At 45.9% G+C, this 23574-nt stretch overlaps 1 protein-coding gene across 1 annotated transcript in view; it reads right to left on the bottom strand.

The window, feature by feature from the left end:
- Nucleotides 1-5799: 5799 nt before the first annotated feature.
- Nucleotides 5800-23574, bottom strand: part of GCLC (glutamate-cysteine ligase catalytic subunit) — a 41442-nt gene continuing 23667 nt past the window's right edge. Inside the window, exons 4-16 of the mRNA XM_031688642.2 lie at nucleotides 22224-22337; nucleotides 20700-20758; nucleotides 20466-20599; nucleotides 16135-16209; nucleotides 15546-15662; nucleotides 14346-14484; nucleotides 13831-13943; nucleotides 13252-13344; nucleotides 12876-12980; nucleotides 8858-8939; nucleotides 8681-8781; nucleotides 8375-8495; nucleotides 5800-7391 (exon numbers count right to left, since the gene is read on the bottom strand). Of these exons, the coding sequence (XP_031544502.1) occupies nucleotides 7180-7391; nucleotides 8375-8495; nucleotides 8681-8781; nucleotides 8858-8939; nucleotides 12876-12980; nucleotides 13252-13344; nucleotides 13831-13943; nucleotides 14346-14484; nucleotides 15546-15662; nucleotides 16135-16209; nucleotides 20466-20599; nucleotides 20700-20758; nucleotides 22224-22337 (1465 nt within the window). The 3' untranslated portion in view covers nucleotides 5800-7179. The remainder of the gene's footprint in view (nucleotides 7392-8374; nucleotides 8496-8680; nucleotides 8782-8857; nucleotides 8940-12875; nucleotides 12981-13251; nucleotides 13345-13830; nucleotides 13944-14345; nucleotides 14485-15545; nucleotides 15663-16134; nucleotides 16210-20465; nucleotides 20600-20699; nucleotides 20759-22223; nucleotides 22338-23574) is intronic.

Genomic DNA, 23574 nt, shown 5'->3' with positions numbered 1-23574 from the left:
TCACCCCCTTCAAGGACATCTGGGTTGTTCCCTGTGTTTGGCCACTAAGCATAAATAAAGCTGCTGTGAACCTGTAAGTACAGGTTTGAGGGTAAGTATAAGTTTTCACTTCTCTGGGATAAAAGTCCACGAATGCACCTGCTGGGTCGAATGACAATTACATATTTAGTTAAAATATAAAATCATAGATGGATTGCAAGTAAAAGAAGGAAAACAAGCGGTCATCATAAGAAAGCTGGCTATATTAAAACCAGACAAAGTAAACGTCAAAACAAGGAGAAAAAGGGATCCACTATTACGATACAAAGGTGCATCCATCAAGAAGACACGTCAGTCCTAAATGTGCAAGTATCTACTAACAGACTTTTGAAGCGTATGGGACAAAAGTTAGTGGAGAAAGACACAGCCACAAATGTATTTTGAGATTTCAACGCTCTCCTCTAATGAAGCAGACAAAGGAAGGAGGCAGAAGATTTGAACAGTGTCCTGAGGAATTCAGCCTAGGAGCGAACACCGCCCACCACGCATGTCAGCACACCTCTGTCCAAGAGCACGTGGAACATTCGGCAAGAATGACCATAGGCTGAGCTATAAAATGAGTCTCATGTTTAAAGCAGTGACTTGTACAGAATGTTCTTGGACTGCAATGACATTATGTCAGACATCAATAATAAAAAAAAATTCTAGAAAAACCCCACAGATTTTGAAGAGAAGTTACATATTGTTAAATAACCCACAGGTCAAAGAGGCTCTCACAAGGGACATTAGAAAACACAACTGGACAACAATGAAACACAACTTAAGAAAACATACAGGATGCAGCTAAAACAGCAATAATGCAGGTGAGACCCATAGCTTTTTTTCCTCCTAATGTCTACTTTTATTTTTAAAAAAACTCAGTAGTAATAAGTTCCAACATGTTTATGTGTTATGTATACATTCTGTCTGCTTTCTCGCAGCTTAGCGTTTGTGCAATAGTTAATCAGGGACAGAGTGGAATTCCAGAGTTTTATAGTGCCCTAAGCCTTCAAAAACGATGTGAAAATATTTGCTAGAACAATAAACACAAAATGGAAAGATGTAATTACATATAATAATTTCCAACAATGCGACTATTTCAGCGATTCCCCTTAACCCTTAATTAAATAAGACAGCATCTTTCTCCAAGCATGGAATCCACAGCTGTAACTGGTCATGTTAGGCTGCAAGCTTATTTCCAAGCCTGTTTTAAATGAGAGTAGAAATAAAATAGATTTCAATACAGAATTTCATTTTACAGTAACTTTGTTTGGGATTTTTCTCTCTGTGAATTAGGAAATACTTGTAAATCAGGAAAACAAAATAAGAAGGCAATTGCAGAATTGACCCATAGAGGGCACTGTTACTTAAGTCCAGAGGGAAAACCTTGTGCTGTGGAAAAGGGAAGAAATACCAGCTCTGGAACAGACCTGAGACAGCATTGAGATTTTATCCCTGATTTTGCAAAGGAGACATTTGAGGTCCAGAGGGAGCGGGTGACTAATGCCACCTCTTGGTTTCGGTTATGCCAGTGGGTCATATCTTTTTTTTTATTGAAGTATAGTCAGTTTACAATGTTGTGTCAATTTCTGGTGTCTAGCATCATGTTTCAGTCATACATACACATACATAGATTCCTTTTCATATTCTTTTTCATTATAGGTTACTGCAAGATACTGAGTGTAATCCCCTGTGCTGTACAGAAGAAACTTGTTTATTTATTTTATATACAGTAGTTAGCATCTGCAAATCTGGGTCCCCCAATTTATCTCTTCCCACCCCCTTTACCCCCTGGTGACCGTAAGTTTTTTCTCTATGTCTGTGAGTCTGTTTGCTTTGTAAATAAGTTTATTTGTGTCTTTGTTTAGATTCCACATATAAGCGATATCATATGATATTTTTCTTTCTCTTTCTGGCTTACTTCATTTAAATGATGATCTCCAGGTCCATCCATGTTGCTGTAAATTGCATTATTTTATTCTTTTTTATGGCTGAGTAGTACTCCATTGTGTGTGTGTGTGTGTGTGTGTGTGTGTGTGTGTGTGTGTATCTTTTTTATCTAGGTATCTGTTGATGGACATTTTAGGTTGTTTCCATGTCTCGGCTATTGTAAATAGTGCTGCTATGAACACTGGGGTGCACGTGTCTTTTCAAATTAGAATTTTCTGTGAATATATGCCCAGGAGTGGGATTGCTGGATCATAGGGTAAGTCTATTTTTAGTTTTTAAAGGAACCTCCATTCTGTCGTCCGTAGTGGCTGCATTACCACCGACAGTGTAGGAGGGTTCCTTTTTTTCACACTCTCTCCAGCATTTATTATTGGTAAACTTTTTTAAAAATGTTCTCAAGATTTTGCAATCTTCTAAGGATATAAAAACATAAATAACCACAGTGATTTCTGATTTTTATATAGCCATTTACACAAAGTGATGTGCTGATAACATGTACTGGTGTTACTGTGTCCGTAAGTAAAATATTAGAATACTTAGCATGCGCATTTATAGATCTGCTCTGAGCCCCAGCTGCCACAGCTTTGACCCTTCCCTGGAGCTCCCCATGATTCACCAATGAAACGATTAATTCCTTATGAAAAGAGGCCCTCAGCTTCATTACCAAGCTCAGTGTCCTTTCTGACTGTTGGATGCCCATTTTATTTCAGAAGTTGTTAAATATTTTGGATTTTACTGATGAACTTACAGTATCATCAATATAATGAAGTGGAAAGTGTATTAGAGCACATGCTTTTGGATCTGTAGACTTTTGAATGATGGCCATTCTAACTGGTATGAGGTGATACCTCATTGTAGTTTTGATTTGCATGTCTCTGATAATTGGTGATGTTGGGTGTCTTTCCGTGTGCCTGTTGGCCATCTGGATGTCTTCTTTGGAGAGGTGTCTGTTTCGGTCTTCTGCCCATTTTTTGATTAGGTTGCTTGTTTTATTGATATAAATCTATATGAGCTGTTTGTCTGTTTAGGAAATTAGTCCCTTGTCGATCACATCATTTGCAAATATGTAGATTGTCTTTTCGTTTTGTTGATGGTATCCTTAGCTGTGCAAAGGCTTTTAAGTTTAATTAAGTCTCATTTGTTTATTTTTGCTTTCATTTCCATTATTGTAGGAGCTGGTTTGAAAAAAATATTGGCTGTGATTTAGGGTTATTTACATTTTTGTTTTTAAAGCCAATTTCAGACGCTCTCCACCAAGAGTCTGGACTATGACAAACTTCTCTACTTTGCATTAAGGCCAATCATATTCAGAACTCATGGTTTTAGGTTGGAAAAATTTTTTAAAAAAGGTTCTAGGGAACTCACCAGGACTGTGTTTTGGGAGGTGACAACTAAGGATAGACAAATATATGAGAACGTGTTCACGTTTCATTTTCTCTGCCCAGAAATTTTAGTTCCTAAGTCATCGATTATAATTGTTTTTTTTCCTCTTGATGTCTCCCATTGCACTCTCAGAGGGGTAAATTACTTCCAAGGGGACCATTAAGAAAATATAATAGTAGAAAGCAGATGCAGGCTGTGTCACATTTAATACAGTGGTGTCCTCTGACTCTCCAGGGCTGAAGGGCAGGGAGGGACACTGCCTGCCTGAACGGGTCAGCTACGTGCTTTTAAGTGCACAGTCTCATTTCTGCCCCCAGGGCAGCTCTGCAGAGTAGTCCTACACCTGTCCATTTCACAGATGAAATATCGAGACAAAGGAGTGATGTCACCCACTGTCACCCAGCCAGCACTTAGAAATCCTAGGATTTGAACTCAAGTCCACACTCTTGCTTTTATACTAGAAGAACTCGTATCCCGTCCTGACAAATTGCCTAAGGGCTTCAGAACACGATACTTTTGACTGAGATGTTAGCTCTTCCACTGCTCTCATGGATGCCATGATGGAAGTATGTTATATTTGAAAGGTCTAAAAATGCAGTTCTTTCCTTTAGAAGTTTATGGTTTCAGGTCTTACCTTCAAGTCTTTAACCCATTTTGAGTTAATTTTTATGTATAAGATAGCAGTCTAATTCCATTCTTTCTCATGTGGCTGTCCAGTTTTCCCAGCACCATCTGTGGAAGAGACAGTCCTTCCCCCATTGTATATTCTTGGCTCTTTTGTCGTAAATCAGTTGACCAACTGTGGGTTTATTTCTGGGCTCTCCAGTCTGTCTGCTTGGATTACCAGTTTTGTAATGTGGCTTGAACACAGACAAAGCTGGAGACACCATTGCTCTTGATGTATCTTCCATATTTTATGTTTTGTTTCATAACATGTTAAGAGTGAAAGGGACCTGAGGGGTTATCCAGCCAATTTCAGCCTCTACTTAACAAGAAAATGCAAAGAGAGTGTATGTTTCTCAGCCAAGGTTGCCCACGCACCCGGGTCTCCTCCCTTCCCGTCCAGGCCTCATCAGTTCCCTCCCAGTGCCCACTTTTCTAAGCATCACCTGGCATGTCTGTTCAGGAGTGTTGACAGGGAATGTTAAATATTTACACAAAAGCATAATGGAGAGGCAAGGGCAGCTGGTGGCTTATCTTCAGGGAATGTGGGGGAGACTTAACCTAAACGGAGAGTTTATTAGCAAAGTCTCTAAGAACTTTGCAGTGAAATAGCCTGTTTACAGTTCGGAAAAGGGCCCCTTCCCCAGTCGAGATCTGATGCCCTGGCATCACAGACATGTCCCATGTCCCTCTCCCCACGTCAGGCCACCCGCTATTTGAAGGATACTTCCACTTTTTCTCTGCAAGGTCCCCAAGAAACCTCCCGAGACACAACCTGCACGTCTCAGTTAACGTTTGTGTGGATGGTGGCTTAGGAGGAGGTGGCCAAGGCCAGCTGCCTGCACTGAGAGACAGAAAGACGACCTCAGGCAGGAGCCAGGTGTCAGGGGCAGAGGCATCCTGGGACCAGGAGGAAACATCTTATTCATCCAGGAGACCTGATAGGCAGGAAACAAAACTTTGGGTGAGAAGCGGCCACGTGAGGGTTGGAGTGCCTGGTCTCAGCACAGCGATTTCCGAGAAAAAGCCCTCTTTGCTTATCTCCCTGTTTATCGTTCTGATCCCAAAGTCCTGACTCCTCAGCTGTGTTCAGGGGTAAAGCTCACGAGAGGCAGTGCTTGCTTTCTGTCTTGGATACAGACTAGGTGCCACTGCCTGGTTTTCAGATCCACACATTAGACTCAAAGACAATTGTCATTTGAGACTTAAAATTGCTTTGTGCAAAACTGAGGTTCAGAAAGTGATCGAAGTCCTTGTTATTCAGCGTGGCCCACAGATGGGCAGTGTCAGTATTAAGAGGGGGGCTTCTTAGAAATGCAGAAATGAGGGTCCCCTACCCCAGGCTCCCTGAGCCAGGACAGGCACTTTATAAGACACGTGTACACTAAGCACTGCCTCAGGATCGTTCAGATAAAGTGGTCGAATCAGATGAGTTCTGACAGAAGGGGATGGACCAGATGAACTGGGGATGGGGGCAGGACAGGGATGTTGACCCAATGACAGGGGCTGGAAACGGCTCTCGGCAGAACCTGCTGATTCAGTCTAAGTGCGCTGACACTGGTGTGCACACAGCACCCTGGTGCCTGGTGATTCACCGTGTGACCACTGACACAGCACGGAGACAGTTTAGAGTAAAAGAAACATTCACTTCCAGTGGTCCTTCCCCCCGCCCTCCCACAACAGGAGCGGAGGGCTGGAGATGAGGCATCTGTTATCATCTGGGCTAATTAAAAAAAACAAACCCCACTGCCCTCTGTTTAGTTGTAGAATTCACACATTCGAGAGTTTTCACAATGCTAATTCCATTCTTTTATTTCCTCATACCACAAACATTTCACTCCCTTTTTACAACCTGAATTTACACAAGCAAATTGCAAATGGAAAACAGGCATTCGTTTATCTTCCAAAATGCATGTATGAAATTTAGCACAAATCCTAGTATTTATACATTAACAGGCTTAGCTGCAGCTTTATTGCAATTTCCTAAAATTAGCATTAGTTTAAATATTTATGTCTATAAAGTTTGTATAATCTACTATACATAGTTATTTCAGAAGCAGTTAAGACTTTTCATTAATTGGAAAGAAAAACTTCAACAGAAAGCTCTAACAATTGTGTGAAACTTAAGTTATTTACAATTAAACATTTAGGGCCCTGATTCACAAAACTTAGTGCAGATCATGATTTCTTGATGAGTTTTACAGAGAAGGTAAGGAGTATGTAGAATATCCCCCAGGTCAAATCTAGGATGAATGGCTTTTGGAAGAATGTCACGTGCCACTGGAAATGAGAGCTAAAGTAACGAAAACTTCAGCAACCGCATTTGATTTGAAAATTTGTACGCGGGGGCCACGACAGAACAGCTGGTGTCATTCTGGACATTCCTCCTGGTATGTACAAGGTGAAAAACGATTCTCCTTTTTTTACACACACAAAAAATAGTATTGCCTCCCATAATCACTAGTGAACTCAGTCTTTCTTCCTACAGCGTTGTCTTTTGACTTAATGCCCAAAGCAGCAAATTTAAACAAAGCAGGACTGTCAGCTCAATGGGTTCTGTTCAGTTGTGAAGGCTTGAGGGACAGGGTTACCGAGCGGTTAGCTACTATCACAGGGAAGGTGCCCGAAATCCAAGATTTCCCTTGAAACACTTGAGTGGCCTCTGTAGTGATTTAACGTGTATGCCAAAGGAAACGACTCAAGGAAAATGAACAGGATTCAAACTAGTTTTAAAGCGAAGTGACAGATTTCAGTGAATCAGGTCCCAGGTAAAGTCTTTAAAAAAACAAACCACCAACCTAACAAAAACAAACCCAAATGTACAGTACACATTTTAAACTCTGGAATGCAGGTATAGTACAATTAATTACCAGTACATGACATTTACAAAACTGCTTACACAGTAGGCGTTCCAGAGTAAGAAGTGAGAAATGTACAAGCCGTTCACGATGACTTTAGATACAGTGTTATTAAAATACATTGTTAATCATAAAAATACTTTACTCTGTACATGTACACTGTATAAACTCTAGGTTTGCCTAGCTGAAGGAAGCCTCTAGACCCACTTCTGGCGAGCGGCCCAGGACAGCGCTGCGCTCCGAGCCGATGTTCACACCAGCCCCGCGAGCCGGGACACGGTGACGCACTTTCCCTGCCGCGGGATGTCTAGTTGGAAGGGTCGGTTTTACTTCCACTATATTTTACTTTCCTAAATGCTGGTCCAAGTAACTCTGGGCATTCACATAATTCGTTTGCAATTTGGTTACACTTTAAAAGAAGGCTATAGTTTATTTCGTCAGTGATGACACTGTCTTGCTTGTAGTCAGGATGCTTTGCGATAAACTCCCTCATCCACCTGGCAACTGTCATTAATTCTCCTGAAAAAAAATGTTACAACTTAATAGTATAGTGGTTTTTTTTTTTCCTTTAATAAGGTGACATTTCGTGGCCAACATAACACCACCCTGAAGAAAAATCAATCTGGTGTCTTGGTGTCGCTGCCTGGCAGGGGCTGGGAACAAGTTTCCTGGAATGCTGGGAGAGTCCCCCCCCTTCAGTGCTGCGGGCAGGCAGCTAGAACACACACCTCCCACTGCCATGGTACCTGTTAGATGCCACCCACCCAGTGACACTGCCAGCTCTTAAGGAACAGGAGCCAACGTGCAGCTGAAGGTTCAGACTGGCTGTGCTGGCACCATGAGCCTGCCTCAGGACAGGAGGGTCCCGTGTACCCAGAGCCATCTCTGATCACAGAGGCGGAGGGTATATGCACGGAGAAACCAGCAGGTACAGCATCTGAGGTGTAGATCCTGGGTGACTCAAAGAATTTTACAAAGAAGCCTCGAGTGAAACCCAGATGCCATCACCATCATGACTAACCCCTCGATCACAGCTGACAGCTCCCTGTGCCAGGCACGTGTGGGGCACCGCCATTGTGATTTTCTCCAAGCCAACAACGAAGCAGGTGCCTGGAGGTGGGCCGCGGGGCCCGGCGTCCTAGCCACGTGGCTTAGTTACCCTGCAGCCTGACTGAGACTCACTGTAAAGAGAGCCCATGGTGACGTCCCCCACACACAGCTGGGCACTGATGACAAATAGGCAATTGAGAGACTGGACTTCACTGCCTAAGATGCCATCGGCTAGAAGATGCAATGCTATGTCATAAACCAGTAAGAAAAAAAGCACTGTTAATTCAACTGTGACTGTCAAGGATGTAAGGTGGATCCAGCTAAAGGGATGTTACAGTGTGGGAACGGCACACTGTAAAAGACTACTTTAAAGACCCAATGTTGTAAGACTGTGAGGTTCTGCCTGTATTAAGAGATGTTTTAAAAATAAAAAAAAGCAAAAGACACAGTACCGGATGCTCTCTTCTTGATCAGCTTCAGGTAGTTGAGAATACTGCATCTGGTGTCCACATCCACCTCCATGTTCTCCAGGTAAGAGTTCAGGATGGGGATCAGCCCGGGGAACACGCCTTCCTATGGGAAGCAGGCTATGAGGTTGGCTGGGTCTTGAGCCCGGGGGCACAGCGGTAGGAAGGGTGGGGAGGGCGTGGGTGCGGGATGGGGCGCCCGAGGGTGCAGGTGTGCGGGGCAAGGGGCGCGCCTGGCGCAGGAGCGGGGTTGGGGGGCGGGGAGGGCGGAGGGCGGGGCGCGGGCCCTACCTTGCCGTTGATGATGGTGTCGATGGTCATGAGCGCGTACTCCTCGGCCGCCGGCTCCGCGCCCGCCGCCTTGCCACAGCCGTCCACCACGGCGCTGCCACCTGCCGGAGGGGCGCAGAGGGCGTGAGCGGCTGGCGCGGGCCCGGGTGCCCCCAGAAATGCAAGAGAGCGCAGTACCTTTGCAGATGTCTTTTCTGAAATAAAACCTGTCCCGCAGGACGGCATCTCGCTTCTGAGCCACTTTCATGTTCTCGTCCACCTACGGGAGAAGGACAGGCGCGGCCACGTCAGCACATTCCAGCTGCGCCGGGAGGCCGGGGACTCGCGCCTGGCGAAGCCGACCTCCCCTCCAGGGCTCGCGGGAGCCAAGGTCAGACTTCTCACTTCAGTTCAGTGTGGGGCAGGGGCCTCTGCCACAGGCTGGGGTATGCTTTTTTAGTAACAAAGGGGGAATTCTAAGAGAAGCTCACCTTAAACATCAAAGTGAAAACCTACGCTCCCCAGACTGTCCACACTTTGAGGCGCCTTCGGGACAGCCGGGGACGAACGTTTGGTGTTGTGAGGGCGGGGGCTGGTTCCCATGGAAACAGCCCCTTATTTCTATCAGGAAATCTCTGGGGATGCTTCACAGACAGAAACGAGCTGGAGGGCCATGTGGAAGTGGGGTGGACAGTGCAAAGTCTTCAGTTACTTAGCTTTGCCCCTCATACTCATTAACTTCTGTTGTTTCAAATTTGGGGGGGGTAAGTAGGTTACTTATTTTTTCAATGGAGGCACTGGGGATTGAACCCTGGACCTCGTGTAAGCACGGGCTCTACCACTGAGCTATACCCTCCCCCTTTGATGTTCTTTAAAGACATATTAATCCGAAGCTCATATCTAGATACTTCTAGAAACTTATTCAAGTAATAGCCTAAAATTTTATCATGTCTAGGAACAGCTGGTTTCATTTCTAATAGTATTTGCATTTTTCTTAGTCTTGACAAAAATTTATTAAAGTCACTGGTTTTGTTTTGATTTCTGCTTTTATGAATTCCTTTTCTGTTCTTTAGATTCTTAACTTAGCTGCTTAGGTTTAAAGCTACGATTTTCCCTTGGAAACTAGCTTTGCCGGCATCATTTCCATATACAATCTGTAATTCTATATAATTTGTAATCCTAGTTTGGATGTAATCTAAAACCTATCAGAAAAACTAAAAGCTGTTAGAAAAACGATTTAAAATTTCCAGTGGTTAATTGTTGTTGCATTTTGGTGGGGGGTGTACCCTGTATGGTGTCTACTTTTGAGAAGTAAAAATCTTCCTTGATTAATTTGTTATTCTTCCTCAGGGCATTTAAAAAAGGTGTGCTGTGGTATGAGATCTCTGATACAGGTGACACAACCACCTTATTAACCATGTCACTTAACTCTCCTGTGGCCCTTCTCATTCTCTGAGCGTCATGACCTGTCAGTCACGGAGTAACACAGGCAAGGGACTTTGCTAAGTGCTTCACCTCCACGAATCCCACCTGGCCTTGGAACAAACAGCCCCGTGTCTCCCTGTTTTACCTGCAAACTGAGCTGCACGGAGGGTAACTCACTCTGGTTAAAAAGCTAGTAAGTAGTGCAGGTGATTTATGAATTTAGTGCCCACCCCAAACCTGTATCTTACCCACCATACTACAGTGTCTTTACATTCTCACCCTTCTGAGAAATGTTAACTATACTTTATGGTGAAACAAACAAATAAATAAATAAGAACCACAGCTTAATGTTATCTTGAAAGAAGATACAAAATTGCTTTCTGTATCTCACTGAAGACTTCCTCACATTTTGCCTGTTGTTACTTTGTCTTTCTTGCTACCTTCTGTCTTTTTAAAAGGTCATCATGTAGCTCTTTCCCTTGTTTTAGGTATAATCTCATGCAAACAGATCCCACTCCATTGCTTTTTTACACCATCTGTTTTAGCTTTGGAAGAGAAGAATTTAGTCTGCTCAGGTTTCTTTTCGTTTTCTTTAACCACTGCATGTTCTCTGGGCTTTACTGTCTCAGCACGGCCGTAGCCCCAGAACCACTTTTGGGACACTAGTAAGTTTTCTTTGTTCTTCGCCCACCCCCTTTAGCTAGGAGATGAGAAGTGAACAAGTCCTATTTCTATACTATTAGTAGCTTTTCTTACTTTTGTGAAATTCTCTCTCTAGACATCAAGCATGAAATCTACCGTCCACCTCCTTCCACTGTCCTCCTGCATTAGATAAGATTTCTGGCTTCCTTTCAGCCCTAATTTCATCTGTCATGTTAGAATCACTTGGAATTTAGACTAGTTTGGCTGGCTGCAGAGAAGCCCACAGTCCTAATTCTTTACCCTTCAGGATTCTATATAGACACCACTCCATCTCTTTTAGCATTTAATGTTTCAGATGAGAAATGGTATCAGTCAATTTCTTCCCCTCTTCTTAGGGAAAAAGTTAATTTCTTCTGTCTGGATGGTTGATCTTCTCTTTGAAATTCAGAAATCCTTAGGTTTGGTTTCTTCTTTAAAGATTCCTGTCTTCTCCATAGTGAATTCTTTGACTTAGGGAAAATTCTATTATTTATTTTCCTTATTGTATCTCTTTTATACAGATCATTCTCTTCTTCTAAATTATTATACAAATGATGCACCTTCCAGAGAAGTTCTCATGCTTTTCCTGTAATATCCATTTCTTTGCCATCTTGCTGGGGTGAATCTCAGGTTAGTTCCCTAAATCGCTGACTCTGACCTTCAACAACACCTGCCTACCAGTGAGTGTGCAGTTTTAAAAGTGTGGCTACCATGTCCTTCGTTTCTGAGAACTCCTCTTTTCCTTGTTTACTTTAGCTGTGACCCTTCTCTAGAATTTCTTCAAGGGCACTAATGAGAATTTCTTTCAAAATTCTTCCGAGTTTCTTAATTAACTGTGGTTCACTGAGGATAACATACTCCACAGGCTCATGGCCCTTCTCTTTAAGGCTATTAAAAGTTTTCAGTTTTCTACTGACTTTCAGACATCCACGGCTGACCCGTGAACAACGCAGATCCACTTACAATGCACGTGGATGTTTTCCGGTACTCAGTACTACAGTATTACACGATCTGCTGTGGGCTGAATTCCGGGATGTGGAGGATCCTGTGTAGGGAGGGCCGACTATCAGTTATATGCGGTTTTTTTGACTGCATGAGGGTCGGGTCGGAACCCCTAACCCCCTCATTTCCGAGGGTCACCCGTATTTAGTCATAAGCAAAGGCTTGGACTGGAAGCTTAAGTGGTCCACCTTACCTGGGCTGATCTCCCAGCGGGTGCACCACAGGGCTAGCCCGGGCCCACAGAATCCTGCAGGCCACCTGGGGCCTGGTGGTGGCAGGCAGGTGCAGTCCCTCTGGGTGTGCAGGGGCGGGGGGGCACAGGTGCAGGGAGGAGGCAGTGAGGCACCTGGGGGGCCCTTTTATCCTTCCCTCCATCCTCGCTGAGACTACACTGCTGTCTCTCCTCACTGCCCGAAAACCTCAGCAGACCCTCACCCTGCCCGGCAGCCTGGCCCAGCCACTCTCTGTGCCAAGAGAGCCCATGGCCCGGGAACCACAGGCCTCTACCTACTGGGCTACTGCCCCGCAGCCTGCAAGCTTTGCTGCCCCACGGCCTGGAACTGTTCCACGGCTCTGCCAGGAAACTGCTTCCAGAAAGCTCCTTTTTGGTCTCTGCTGGGCTGGGGCTGATTGACTCGGATTTGCTTTTCCGATGGCGGCAGGGCCACCTCCACCTGGGTTCCTCCGAGGTTCCCCGTGCCTTCACTACAGCAGTTACAGGTCCCTCCATCCCAAGTCTAACACCGTCTCCGGGACGGGATTAGAAAGGACGAAGTCCATTTGCGGGACTCCCTCCAGCCGTCCTCTCGAATCAAACGCCTCTAGGAATGAGCAGTTATTCAAATGCAACCCTAAAGGTCTTTCAAATGGGCTGAGTAAGGGGGCTACTTGTTTTCTAGGAGTCTCCACCAAAACTACCAAAATCTATAGCATAAGCTTAGGTTTAAAAGGGGAAAGAAAAGGTTGGTGGAAGGATGAACATTTCACTCTAAAGGGTGAACAATTCTAAGTGCGGTCGAATGTGAAACAAATCCTGTATAGCAGTGAGCAGCCGACGGTCATCTCCGGATACCCACCCTACCCACCCTACACTGGAACTCGTCCTTACCTTTGACAGGGGAATGAGGAAGTCCAGTTTGTAGGACAGGATCACCCTGGTAAGCAGCACCACAAACACCACGTATGCAGAGTTCTCGAAGTCTGTCAACTGCACCTGGACGAGGAGCCGGGGGACGTCATGGACCAGCCGTGCAGACGCGCTCCTGCCCGACGCGCCCCCTCGGGTCCCCTCACTCCCGGCATCTCCCACCCGACCTGGCCCCGGAAGCCCTCTGCCCACAACGGCTTCTCAGGAAGCAGCCCTCCTGAGCAGCCAGGCTGATCTGTGCTGCCTTCGGTTAAGCTAAGCCTGTGACAGGGCAGGCGGAGGGGGGCGGGCGGCTGGGAATGGGCATCTGAGCTGGCTCCCACCGACGGCCTCGTACCTCCATGGGCCGGAATTCCACTCTCCATCCAATGTCGGAGTTTGGGGGAGGAGGCTTAAATCTCATCGTCTGCCAATTTGTGGACTGAATATTCTGTAATCAAAAGCTGAGAATGAAGCCAATTTCCCGCATGTTCAGGAAGATATTAAGATGATTTGATATTGAATACGTAAAGCAGACATTTTACTGTCTGCACCAAACACTCGTCAATTTACAAATACAAAAAGGCACAATTTAAGATTTTCTCAGAGTGTGAGCTGCTAGGAAAACAAAACAGTGAGTGTGTCACAGAAGTTAGGAGACACGTCAGCAGCCATGAAAGAAGGGGTCGTGTTACTTTTTTGGGCAGCATGTTTGAGGAAACAAGAGGAAATATTGATATTAACAAAGAATTCAGAACTGGAGAGTAAGAATCCTAAAAGAAGGGTACTTTCATGGACTTAAAATCTGTCTTCATTCCCTGCTGCACTGGGTCATGAAAAGTCACAGGAGGCTCTACTCTCACCGACTCCACACAGGCCCAGAAGACGCCCCCACCCTGGTGAGCGACGTGAAATGCACTCAAAACAGAGCAGGTACCTCGAAATGGTCAGACTCGTTGGCGTCGTCCAGGTGTATTTTCTCCTCAAACAGAGTCAGCGGGTCTCTGATGAAGAGGTGAGCCACGTGCTGGGCCAGGAGGTGATCGATGCCTGCAAACAAAAGTCACTGTTCGCTTCCGTGCCCGAGGCCCCGGGACAGCTCAGGAAGCCTGCAGACGGGGTCTAGAAGCTCAGGAGGTGGCCGGTTTGTGCAGCGTTCTTGTGTTGCCCGAGACTTTATCCTGCGGACCCTGGGGGGGTGTCGGAGTTTTACTTGCTTCCTCCACTGTGCCTGTGGGGACACTGACGTGGACCCGGGAACAGACCCCCGAAGTAAGCTCCTTTCGCTAGAAGTCAAGAAGGTCTCACAAGTATTTGTAACATGAAACATTAGGAACAAGCAGCCTCATTAGAAAAGCTAAGAGACTTTATAATTAAAAATAGAAACCAGACCAGGAGTCAAACAAAACTAAAGGCTTGCAACCAATCTAGAAGAACGGAGCGGAGGCCCACCTTCCTGCAGCAGATGGCCGTAGATCTCCCTGTCTATGGTCAGGTCGAGGTCGTTGTACTTCTCCCCACACTCGGACAAGTAACTGTCGATGGAGTCGTACCGGGATTTACTAATCCTATAGCTATTGTTCTTCAGCGGCTAAAATGTGAAAAAAATAAGTGAGTGCCGTATAAAACTACCTAGAAATAAACTAATGCCCCAAATAAGTATATTGAAATGTTATATATTTTACATATAACTACATAAACCTGTCCAACTTAAACACGAGATCCTGCAAAAAAAAGCTAGTTAACCCTGAAAAGTAAATTATTAAAAAAAAAAAATCTGGAGGCAGTTTAGTCTGTTCTGTTATGATTTAAATATATATATTTTAAAGCAGACCACCTTCATTCTTATTAAGCTAGGAAAATGCCATTGTTAAGAACAAAAATATAAACCTATAATGAAAAACAAAGCTACTGAAGTGAGTTCTCCTTTAATGTTTCTTTCTACTTAGAAAGCACGTTCAACAATTTATGAACGATTACATAAAGACCAGAGCAGCAGTGGTGCAGTCCTGGTTGAGATCCTCAGAATCACCCGTGAGGGCTCGTCTACTAACACCTACGTCGAGGTCCCAGTTCTGGACATACTTCCTGGGTCTCAGATGGGCCTGGGTGTCTATTGCTAAAGCTCTCTATAGGTGGTTCTGATGCACACTCGTGGTTGGAGAGATGTGGGGTCACAGTTCAACATGCAAACAAAAGGCACAAACCTACCCTTATTAGGCAAACCTAACCTTTTATAAGGGGCAAAAGGATCTTGGACAACACATTACACTTTCCACAGCAGAAAGCATCATATACAAAGCACTCACGTAGCGCCAAAAAGCCTTCTGGTAAAACCAGCCATCAGCGCTGACTTCCAAAATACAGACACCTTGTACTACCAACTTTAGGTGGTGAAACAGATACAGGTTTTAACAGATGATGGAAATTAACTGTCCTCCCCCCCAGACCCAACCAACCACGTTTCCCACATTCTCACCCCAAACATACTGTGAAGCCAAAGACAGGTTGATAACCTGTAAATTTCTTCCCACATGTGACAAACCCACTCAAGATAAAAATTTTAGGGGAGACGTCAAAACTGCGAGTCGTTACCATAACCCCATTTTACCTGTTGGAGTTAAAAAGGCTATTAAGGAAAGTTATTCCCACCTCCAGTCCTCTCTCCTCCCGAGTTCTATCATCTACAGACGCAGAAATCACTCCCCAGCGACAATCAATGTCTGACACATAGCCTCGGTAAAAAGGAGACGCAGCGCTCAAAGCCATCTAAAAACAAACAGAAGTCAGCACCTGCAAGTTCAAAATGTCACTCACATGCTGAAAAAAGCTCCATGCAGTTACCCCTGGCCAAGAACTGGTTTATGCACCCTTACAGAGTTCCGCTGCAGCTGTCTCTGCCTGCCTTCTCCTTGTAAAATACACCAGAAGGGACTCAAATCCCTGCATCTGATGCATTTAAATCCTCCTCTCAAACTATCACGTGAGGGCTCGGGGGATGGGAGAGGGAAAACGGCTAAGCTCGAACTTGACACTTAACACACAAACGCCCTACTGCTTGGCAACACTAAACTCTACAGTTTAGACTCCCACCCATTAGTTGTAAATCTGCACGTTACTTATGTTAGTTCAGTTCTAAATAAAGTTTTAACTGGACTTAAATAGCACACAGCAAATTTTGCACATGCAGTCTTTACTTTATATAAAGGAGTATATAAGATTAGATGTAATTTCTACTTACAACAATTGGGCAGATAGTGGCCAACTGATCATACAGGTAGCGGGCCTCAGATATGCTGCAGGCTTGGAACGTTACCTGTTTAAGAATCACAAGTTACTCAACCACAACACAAAGTCATTACCATCTTCCCTGAGGAGTCAAGTCTGAAGGAAGGCAGCCGGAGGAGGGAGGGGGGCGGGGTATTGATGACAACCCTGAACACGGGAGTTTTGCTGTAAAAGCTGGCTCGGATGAATGCTGCTAGAAGACGGAATTTCATCAGGTTCACATCTAATATGAATAACCGTGTTCCTACGTTAAACAAGATTAAGAAGTCAGGAAAGAAAAATAAGACCTCGATTAATGGTGAGGTTCAGCCTGCATTTCCTCTCCTACTGGGTTACCTCCCTCTCTAGCTTCCCATCCACGATGGTTAGCTGAGGGCTGTGTAAATTCTGGTGCAAGGGGGACTTGGAGATGCGAGCGACGGGCTTCACAGTTCACCGGGAGCACAGCTGGGAAGAGCTTGGAAGGGGCCGTCCAGGAGGAGACTGAGGAGAGCAGGTGGGACGGGGCACACCAGAGCCAAAGCAGGCCTGGTGACCAGGGGACACAGACAGTGAGGAGGGACTTGGGTTTTGGCCTGGATGTTCCTAGGACAGACAGGAAGCAGCAAGGAACAGGACAGCAGCCCTGTAAGTGGCTTGGTCTCCGGGGCTGGTGCCAGGAGGAAAAATGTGAACTGGAGGGAACAGCTGGGGAGCAGACCCAGGTGACGTACCCGGGGAGATTACCCAGGATGCCCGCACAAGAGGGGTAGGTAAATAGGACATTTAAGAGCTGGGCAGAGAAAAAGATCACGTAATTGATTCATGCAAATCCTCTAAGAACAATTACTCAAAGAAACCAAAAGACAAAAAAAAAAAAAAATCCTGCCCTCTGTGGGGTGCGGGGCAGTGGAAAGATAAGGAACACAAATTGTGGCTGTATTGGCACATGTGATAACTGCAGACTGGGGACAGCTCTCACGTCCTGTTATCTGACCACGACAGTCTGAATTCAGTGTTGGCGCAGGAAGTAAGCAAAGTGCTTAATACTTGAAGCAGAAGCGGAGTGAATGTTCACTGTTCCAACCCCAACCTGTCAGGTCCCGCAGTTTTAGCCACGTTCCAGCTCTGCCTTTTCCATTCTGCTCTGACTTTTGTTTAGACAGCGGAACACTCCTGCGGGAGACTTGCTGGTCTACCTGCTGGATTTGGAGGCTGTTTCATGTCTGCCTGGTGACTGACGACAGACAACAACTGTTCAGACAACTTAGTGCCCTGAACTTTCCTGTCGTTCCTGTGTGAATTATGAAGTCAGGGCTACATTTTAATTAAAACTTGAAGATAGTTAGCCAGCCATTACAAATTAACACGGAGAAGGGCTGTGTCACCGACAATAAGGAGCAAGAGTGGCAAAGGTTAAAACAGAGACTGAGAAGGACTGGCCATTAGGTCACCAATAACCAAAACAAGGGTGGTGTCTACAAAGAGGTGAGACTTCAGAAGCAGCTTGTGCGACGGAGACGGGAGGCAAAGTATTAACATACTTACCTGCCGGGACCCCCGCCCTAAAATGTGAGCCCCAGGACGGCTCTGCCTTTTGGCTCTGTCCCCAGCGTGCAGGACAGGGCCTGATGCCCACTTGGTACTTGACATTTATTAAGTGAACAGAGTGTCCTGAAGGAAAGAGCGCTCAAGAGGAGAACCCAGGAGCGGAGACAAGTTTGACTGGTGTACAACAGTGAGTTACTTGAAAAAACTGACCCTACAGTCCAAACATTTATAGACTGAGATTAAAAATACATAAAAGTTCCCCCAAGGGTTTTGACCACTGAATGCTTTTGAATACACATCACTTCTTCATTTATTTAGGCCCTTTGTTTTGCATTCCTCTTAGGTATTCTAGAGTGTCTGTTATTTTTAATTTTAAGAAGATGCTGTGCTAAGCATGATTTTTTCTTTTCAGTTTCCTGATTGGCTTCTCTTAGATGGACTAGCATATACCTGACAATTCACAGGCAGATCCTGAAAAAGCCAACCCTAGAGAAATTCCATAGTTGAGTTACAACAGTCATAGGACTCAGTTATTCTAAACATACTGAGTAACTAGTTTCCCTACCCCAGGCCTGACACAGCTCTTGCCAAAGCAAACAGGACATCACTGCAGTAATGGCTCCTGTGGGGCAAGGAAAAGAGTTCTCAATACCTTAAAGAGATACGAATATATGAATGATTTTGGTTTCTGGTAACCTCCTAAAGTACCACATGAAGAGGAGAAGCAATGTCACTAGGAAATTGATGAGGGGAGAAAAAACAAAATATGAAAAATAGATGTTAGAAAACCTGAATACCTAAGATCTGTCTAGAACCCGGTGTTGAAACCACAGGACTTTCTCAGGGGGGAAGACCTTTCACGACATGCATGAGCTGACTAAATGGTTCCTGAGAAGTCCCCCAGAAGAGCCAGGAATTTGAGAATATGGTTAAAATGTGTTTTGTTCTGTACAGAAGTCTCTCATTAACCTTAAAAAAAAATCCTTTGAAGCCTTTTTTGCTGCTTTATTGTAATAAGCAGTTTCTAGTGTTCCATTTAAGAGAGAAAGCAGAAACTTCCGTGGCTAATTGTGGAATTTGTCTCATTTCCCATACATTTATATGCTCTCTACTAATAATTTTTAAGAAGAGTATTGAAAGTGGGGTGCTGGACATGCCACTAAGAAAAAGAAAATCTTCAGCCCACAGCAAAACTTCACTTGGATGGAGACCTGTATCTGCAGGCAGTTAACAATGTTAACTACCTACCACTGGGACATATTTACTTGTATAAATATCCTGTTTCAAGGGAAAGAACATTCCCTTGGAATGAGGCAACTGTCCTGTCTGTGGCAAAACACTCTGGTGGTTTAATATTAAACCAAGGGAAGGCGGCAATCAGTACTCCGACAGCACTGATACAATTTTAAAGCTACGTGCTGTGAGTTCCAGAGCTGAACGGTTCCCTTTAGAAATATTTGTAATTAAGATAGGAAAGCAGATACACAGTTAAAAGTCAAAAGGTCCCTTTTTTATGAAGTGTGACCATCTGTAAGGAAATTTACTGGCCTAAGTTTGTTTGGAAGACATGTGTTCCACCACCTATGTAAGTCAGGAAGAGCAGGAAAAAATGCTATCCTTGGCCATGGTTATTTAAACACGTTTAGCATGGACAAATCTGACTCTGGCGTCCACTTCTGATTATACATAGTTGTAAGAGTAAATGCATCTGAGACATACGAGCAAGAAGGTGTGTGTCTGGGCTGCAGCTGTTGGAACGCAGGGGTCGCTGGGTCCCTCGGCCGAGGGGAGAACATAGACTAAAGGCTGGGGTGGGGCCCTCGCATGGGGCCGGCTCTGCACCTCTAGGCCCCCAAGGACACTGTTTCTCATCAGACAAGTCATCAGAACTGGATAGAACCTCTCCCTGGATAAATAGCAGGAGGCCCTCTTTTTTAAAATTTGAAATCTTCAATTTGAAACTTTTAACTTGGTGCGACTCCTTCTTCTGTTCTAACATGATCTTGAATAAATGAAAGATTAGAACAATGAAATATTAGCTCAGAGTCAGACCTGGAAGGGGCCTTCGTATAAACACTTCTTTCAACTGATGAGAAAACCAAGCCCCTTTGGGAGTTGCCCAAATGCCTGACAAGAAACAACACCAGAACACAGGCTCGTGTGCAGCCCAGGTCCTCGGTGAGCCGGGCCACAACCACTGCCGCGGCGCCAGGAATCTGATCAGATCCAGGGAAAGTTTTAACTAAGGAATTAAGAGAAAGGCTATTCTTATTCTGCTTCCTGTGAAACATAGCCAGGGGCTGCTCAATGTTTATTCTTCTGGCACCACTAGATGCCTTGCAGGAAGATAAAAATTTAAAAATCCTGGCAATCTCCTCCTTGGATCACAAAGTGCATCCGTTGGGGTTCATTTCAGAAATATGATCAGAGGGATATTTACAATCTCAAAGCTGGACCATCACTAGATGGCAGCAAAAATCAGGCCCACGGAAAACAGAGACTGGCCCCAGAATAGCTCACATTTTAAGTTAATCAACAACCACATCTTGGTAGCTCTGAACTGTAAAGTCTGTCAAGAGGTAACTTCCAATGAGTTTATTAACATGACTTCATTGGTTTTCAGAAAGATGTACTATTGTTATTCCAATCTGGTTAAAAGGTGGCTTTTTAAAAGGCAACACGCACACACAAGGAAGGAAGCCATCAGTAGGAATGGGTGAGGGCGCCTCCCTCCCTGTGTGTGGGAAACGGTACCTGGAGACAGCAATTGCCCATCCCGAAGCCCATGGCGTCCATGTAAATGTGGTCCGGCTTAGCCGCCTTCGCTGCCTCGTCATCCTCGGCAAACGTCTCTATAAACGGAGACGGTGTGTTCTTGTCCTTAAATACTGTTATTAAAAAAAAAAAGAGCCGGAAGCAGGTGAGAGTCAAGGATGAACAATGATGGGGGGCGGGGGGCCCTCCCACCCACCACCTCAGCAGACTCACTCGGGACATTGATGACGACTTTCTCTCCCCTCCTGTGCCGGATGTTCCTTGTTAGGGTGCTGAAACAGACAATAGACGTGGTAAGTGCGTCACCTAAGAACCATCGTGCAAAAGAAGAAGTTGATAATATTCAAGTACATGGATTGAAATCCTCCATCAAACTCATCCTCTAAGACAACCCTACAGAAAATGCACACAGACCAAGAGACTGAGGGAATTCCCTCAAAGAAGGCTTCGCATGGGTACCACGTCCTCTGGCTCTTGCTTGAGAATGTCATTCTCTCCCCTGCCCAAGCCCTGATTCCCGGGTCCATGGAACTCACCAAAACCAAGTTCATGTGTTCAAGATCTGCCAGGGTCTGGTATCATCGTGTTTCTAACACTTCCCCAGGCGTCTCTGGACCAGTACCTCATCACTCCTTCCACCCAGTCTGCAGCCTTAATACTTATCCTGCAGACCACAGCGTCTGATCCAGAAGCCACCAGGCACACGGGGGTGACTGAGCACTTGAAATGTGGCTGGTCCTAACTAAAGCGTGCTGTAAGGGTGCACACACAGCAGACTGTGAAGACCGGGTACAGAAATAGAGTAAAACTTCATATTAATAATCTAAAAATACTGATTACAAGTTAAAAATAATATTTGGAACACATAGGGTTAAGTAAAATGCTATAAGTTCACCTTTTTACCTTTTTAAATGTGGCTACTAATTATTATTTAAATTATTATTAAAATGATATGTGTGGCTCATGTTACGTTCCACCCGACAGGGCTGCTGTCAGCGAGGCTGGCCTTGACTCCCTCAGTGAGAAGCACCCTCCTTCCTCCAAGGAGTCTCTGGTGGTACCAGCAGCTGAGTGTCTCTGTGTTCCCCAGGCACACTGTAACATTTGATGTTGGGGCCTGTGTTAACCTATCCTTCTCTCCCTTGGGAGACTCTGCAAATAGCAGGTGTGCAGACCTGTGAGAGGAATGAAGTCACCAGGTCCCTAACTCTAGGTCGGGAGCCCGGGTTCAGCATGATGGGTGAGACTCAGAGGTGCAGAGCTGAGATCAGATGGTTGTGGGCCCGAGACTTCAAACTACAGACTAGCAGACCTGGAAGTTAACAGAGCAGAAGGCGGAGCCCCAGTCACATACCGGGTATTGTCCGTGTTTAACCCCACTGTCGGGGCACAAGGAGTGCGACAGCAGAACACAGGTGCTGGTGGTAACATGCACAGGGGAGAGGGTAAAAGTAACAACGGGAGAGCTTCCCCAAACAGGTGTGTGCAGAGAATCAGGGCTGGAAACATCCTGTGGCTGAGTTAACAACTTCAGGATGACTTGGAAAATGGGCAGATCCAGCCCGGATAGAAGCAGCACCAACTGAGCAGCCTTGCGGGTGCTGAGGGTGTGCGCAGGCACAGCCACGGGTCTGCTGGCTTAGTTACAGAAGGAGCCGGAACCCAGGAGCTGCTGGCTGGGGCTGGGGCTGGGGTGCAGGGGTCTGGTCTCCTGCCTTTCAGCACAAACACACTCACCTGAAGCGCGGGTGCTTGTTGATTGCTTCGTCGGGAAAGAAGAGGGACTTGGAAGCTCCTCCTTCGACCGGGCGGGGCCTGAACTCGGGCAGCGTGAACCCAGGGCAGCCTAATCTACAACAAATTGGAGAACTAAATAGATAGAATCTGTCTCCGGGGGTTAGTTCTGTCTTGCTACTGCTGAACACTGCCTGTGTGACGCTGCCCTTTGCAGAGAGTCTAGCGCGCTGGTGTTCTACAAACACTGTGCCCGCGGCAACCACCCCATTGTGCTCGGTCTTTGCTCACAAGCTCTTCTCTTGCGACTCCAGCCCTGTAGCAACTTCATCAGCGCCTGGGCCCCTCAGGGTCTGCAGGACGCATGCTCTGGCCTGGCCACCCCGGTGGTTCCCCACCGCAGCTTCAGAGGCGGCTGGCTGTCCTTCCCAGCTCTCGGCTCACCTGCTGACCCCTGCACCCCACCACCTCCTGATAAGCCTGCTTCGGATCTGGAGGGGCCTCCTGCTTGTTGCCTCCGCAGGTCACCCCATGGATCCTCCAGATCAGGCGGGCTGTCCGCAGGTGTCCCCATCCGCCCCCAGACCTCCCTCTGGAGTCTGAAACCCAGCTCGCTTACCTCACTTCACCCCAGAAGAGCTTTAATTCCAACACAGACACAAGCTCAGTCTCTAAAGCTCAAATTCCCCATTACCGGCAGTGACGTCACCAGCTCCCCCGAGTTAAGAAATTTAAGGTCACCGCTATGTGTGTGCCGTGGGGGAGACCCAGACTAACAAAAATCAGAGGAAACAAAACAAGAAAGGCTCTTGTCAGGGCTTAGATCTGTGGTGGGAAACTTCTGGCTGGAGGGCCAAGACTAATGAGCCCGGGCCTTATTTTCAACCCCACTTTTCATAAAGTTGGCTGCCCACGTTCGCCTTGTGAACCATCCAATTTGCCATCCAATCTTTTCTGAAAAACAGTTCTCAGCTGTGGGGAGGGCTCCTGAGAACTCCTGCAGCTCCGTGCAGGCTTTGCCTTGGAAAGCCCTTGAGGAGAGTGAGGAACTGAGACCTCGGGGAGTCTTCACTAACCAGAATCGGGCTGGAGGAAGAGAGACGGCAGTGTCTGTTGGGCAGGAAGCGGACTTCGGGCCTCAGGCCCTCACCGCCCACAGCACAGCTTCTCTCCTGGACCGGCACCGTCCATCGGACTCTAGGCAGCGATGGGAATGCTCACTGTCTGCACCCGCAGGGCCCACAGGGCCGCCACCAGCCATGGGTGGGCACTGAGCACTTGGAATGAGGACAGTGAGCCTGAGGAACTGAGTCTCTCATTTTATGCAAGTCTGGTTAATTTAAATTTAAACACA

This window comes from Vicugna pacos, chromosome 20, assembly GCF_048564905.1.
Source record: "Vicugna pacos chromosome 20, VicPac4, whole genome shotgun sequence".
Classification (NCBI taxonomy): Eukaryota; Metazoa; Chordata; class Mammalia; order Artiodactyla; family Camelidae; genus Vicugna; species Vicugna pacos.
This window is presented reverse-complemented; position numbering and strand designations above follow the sequence as displayed.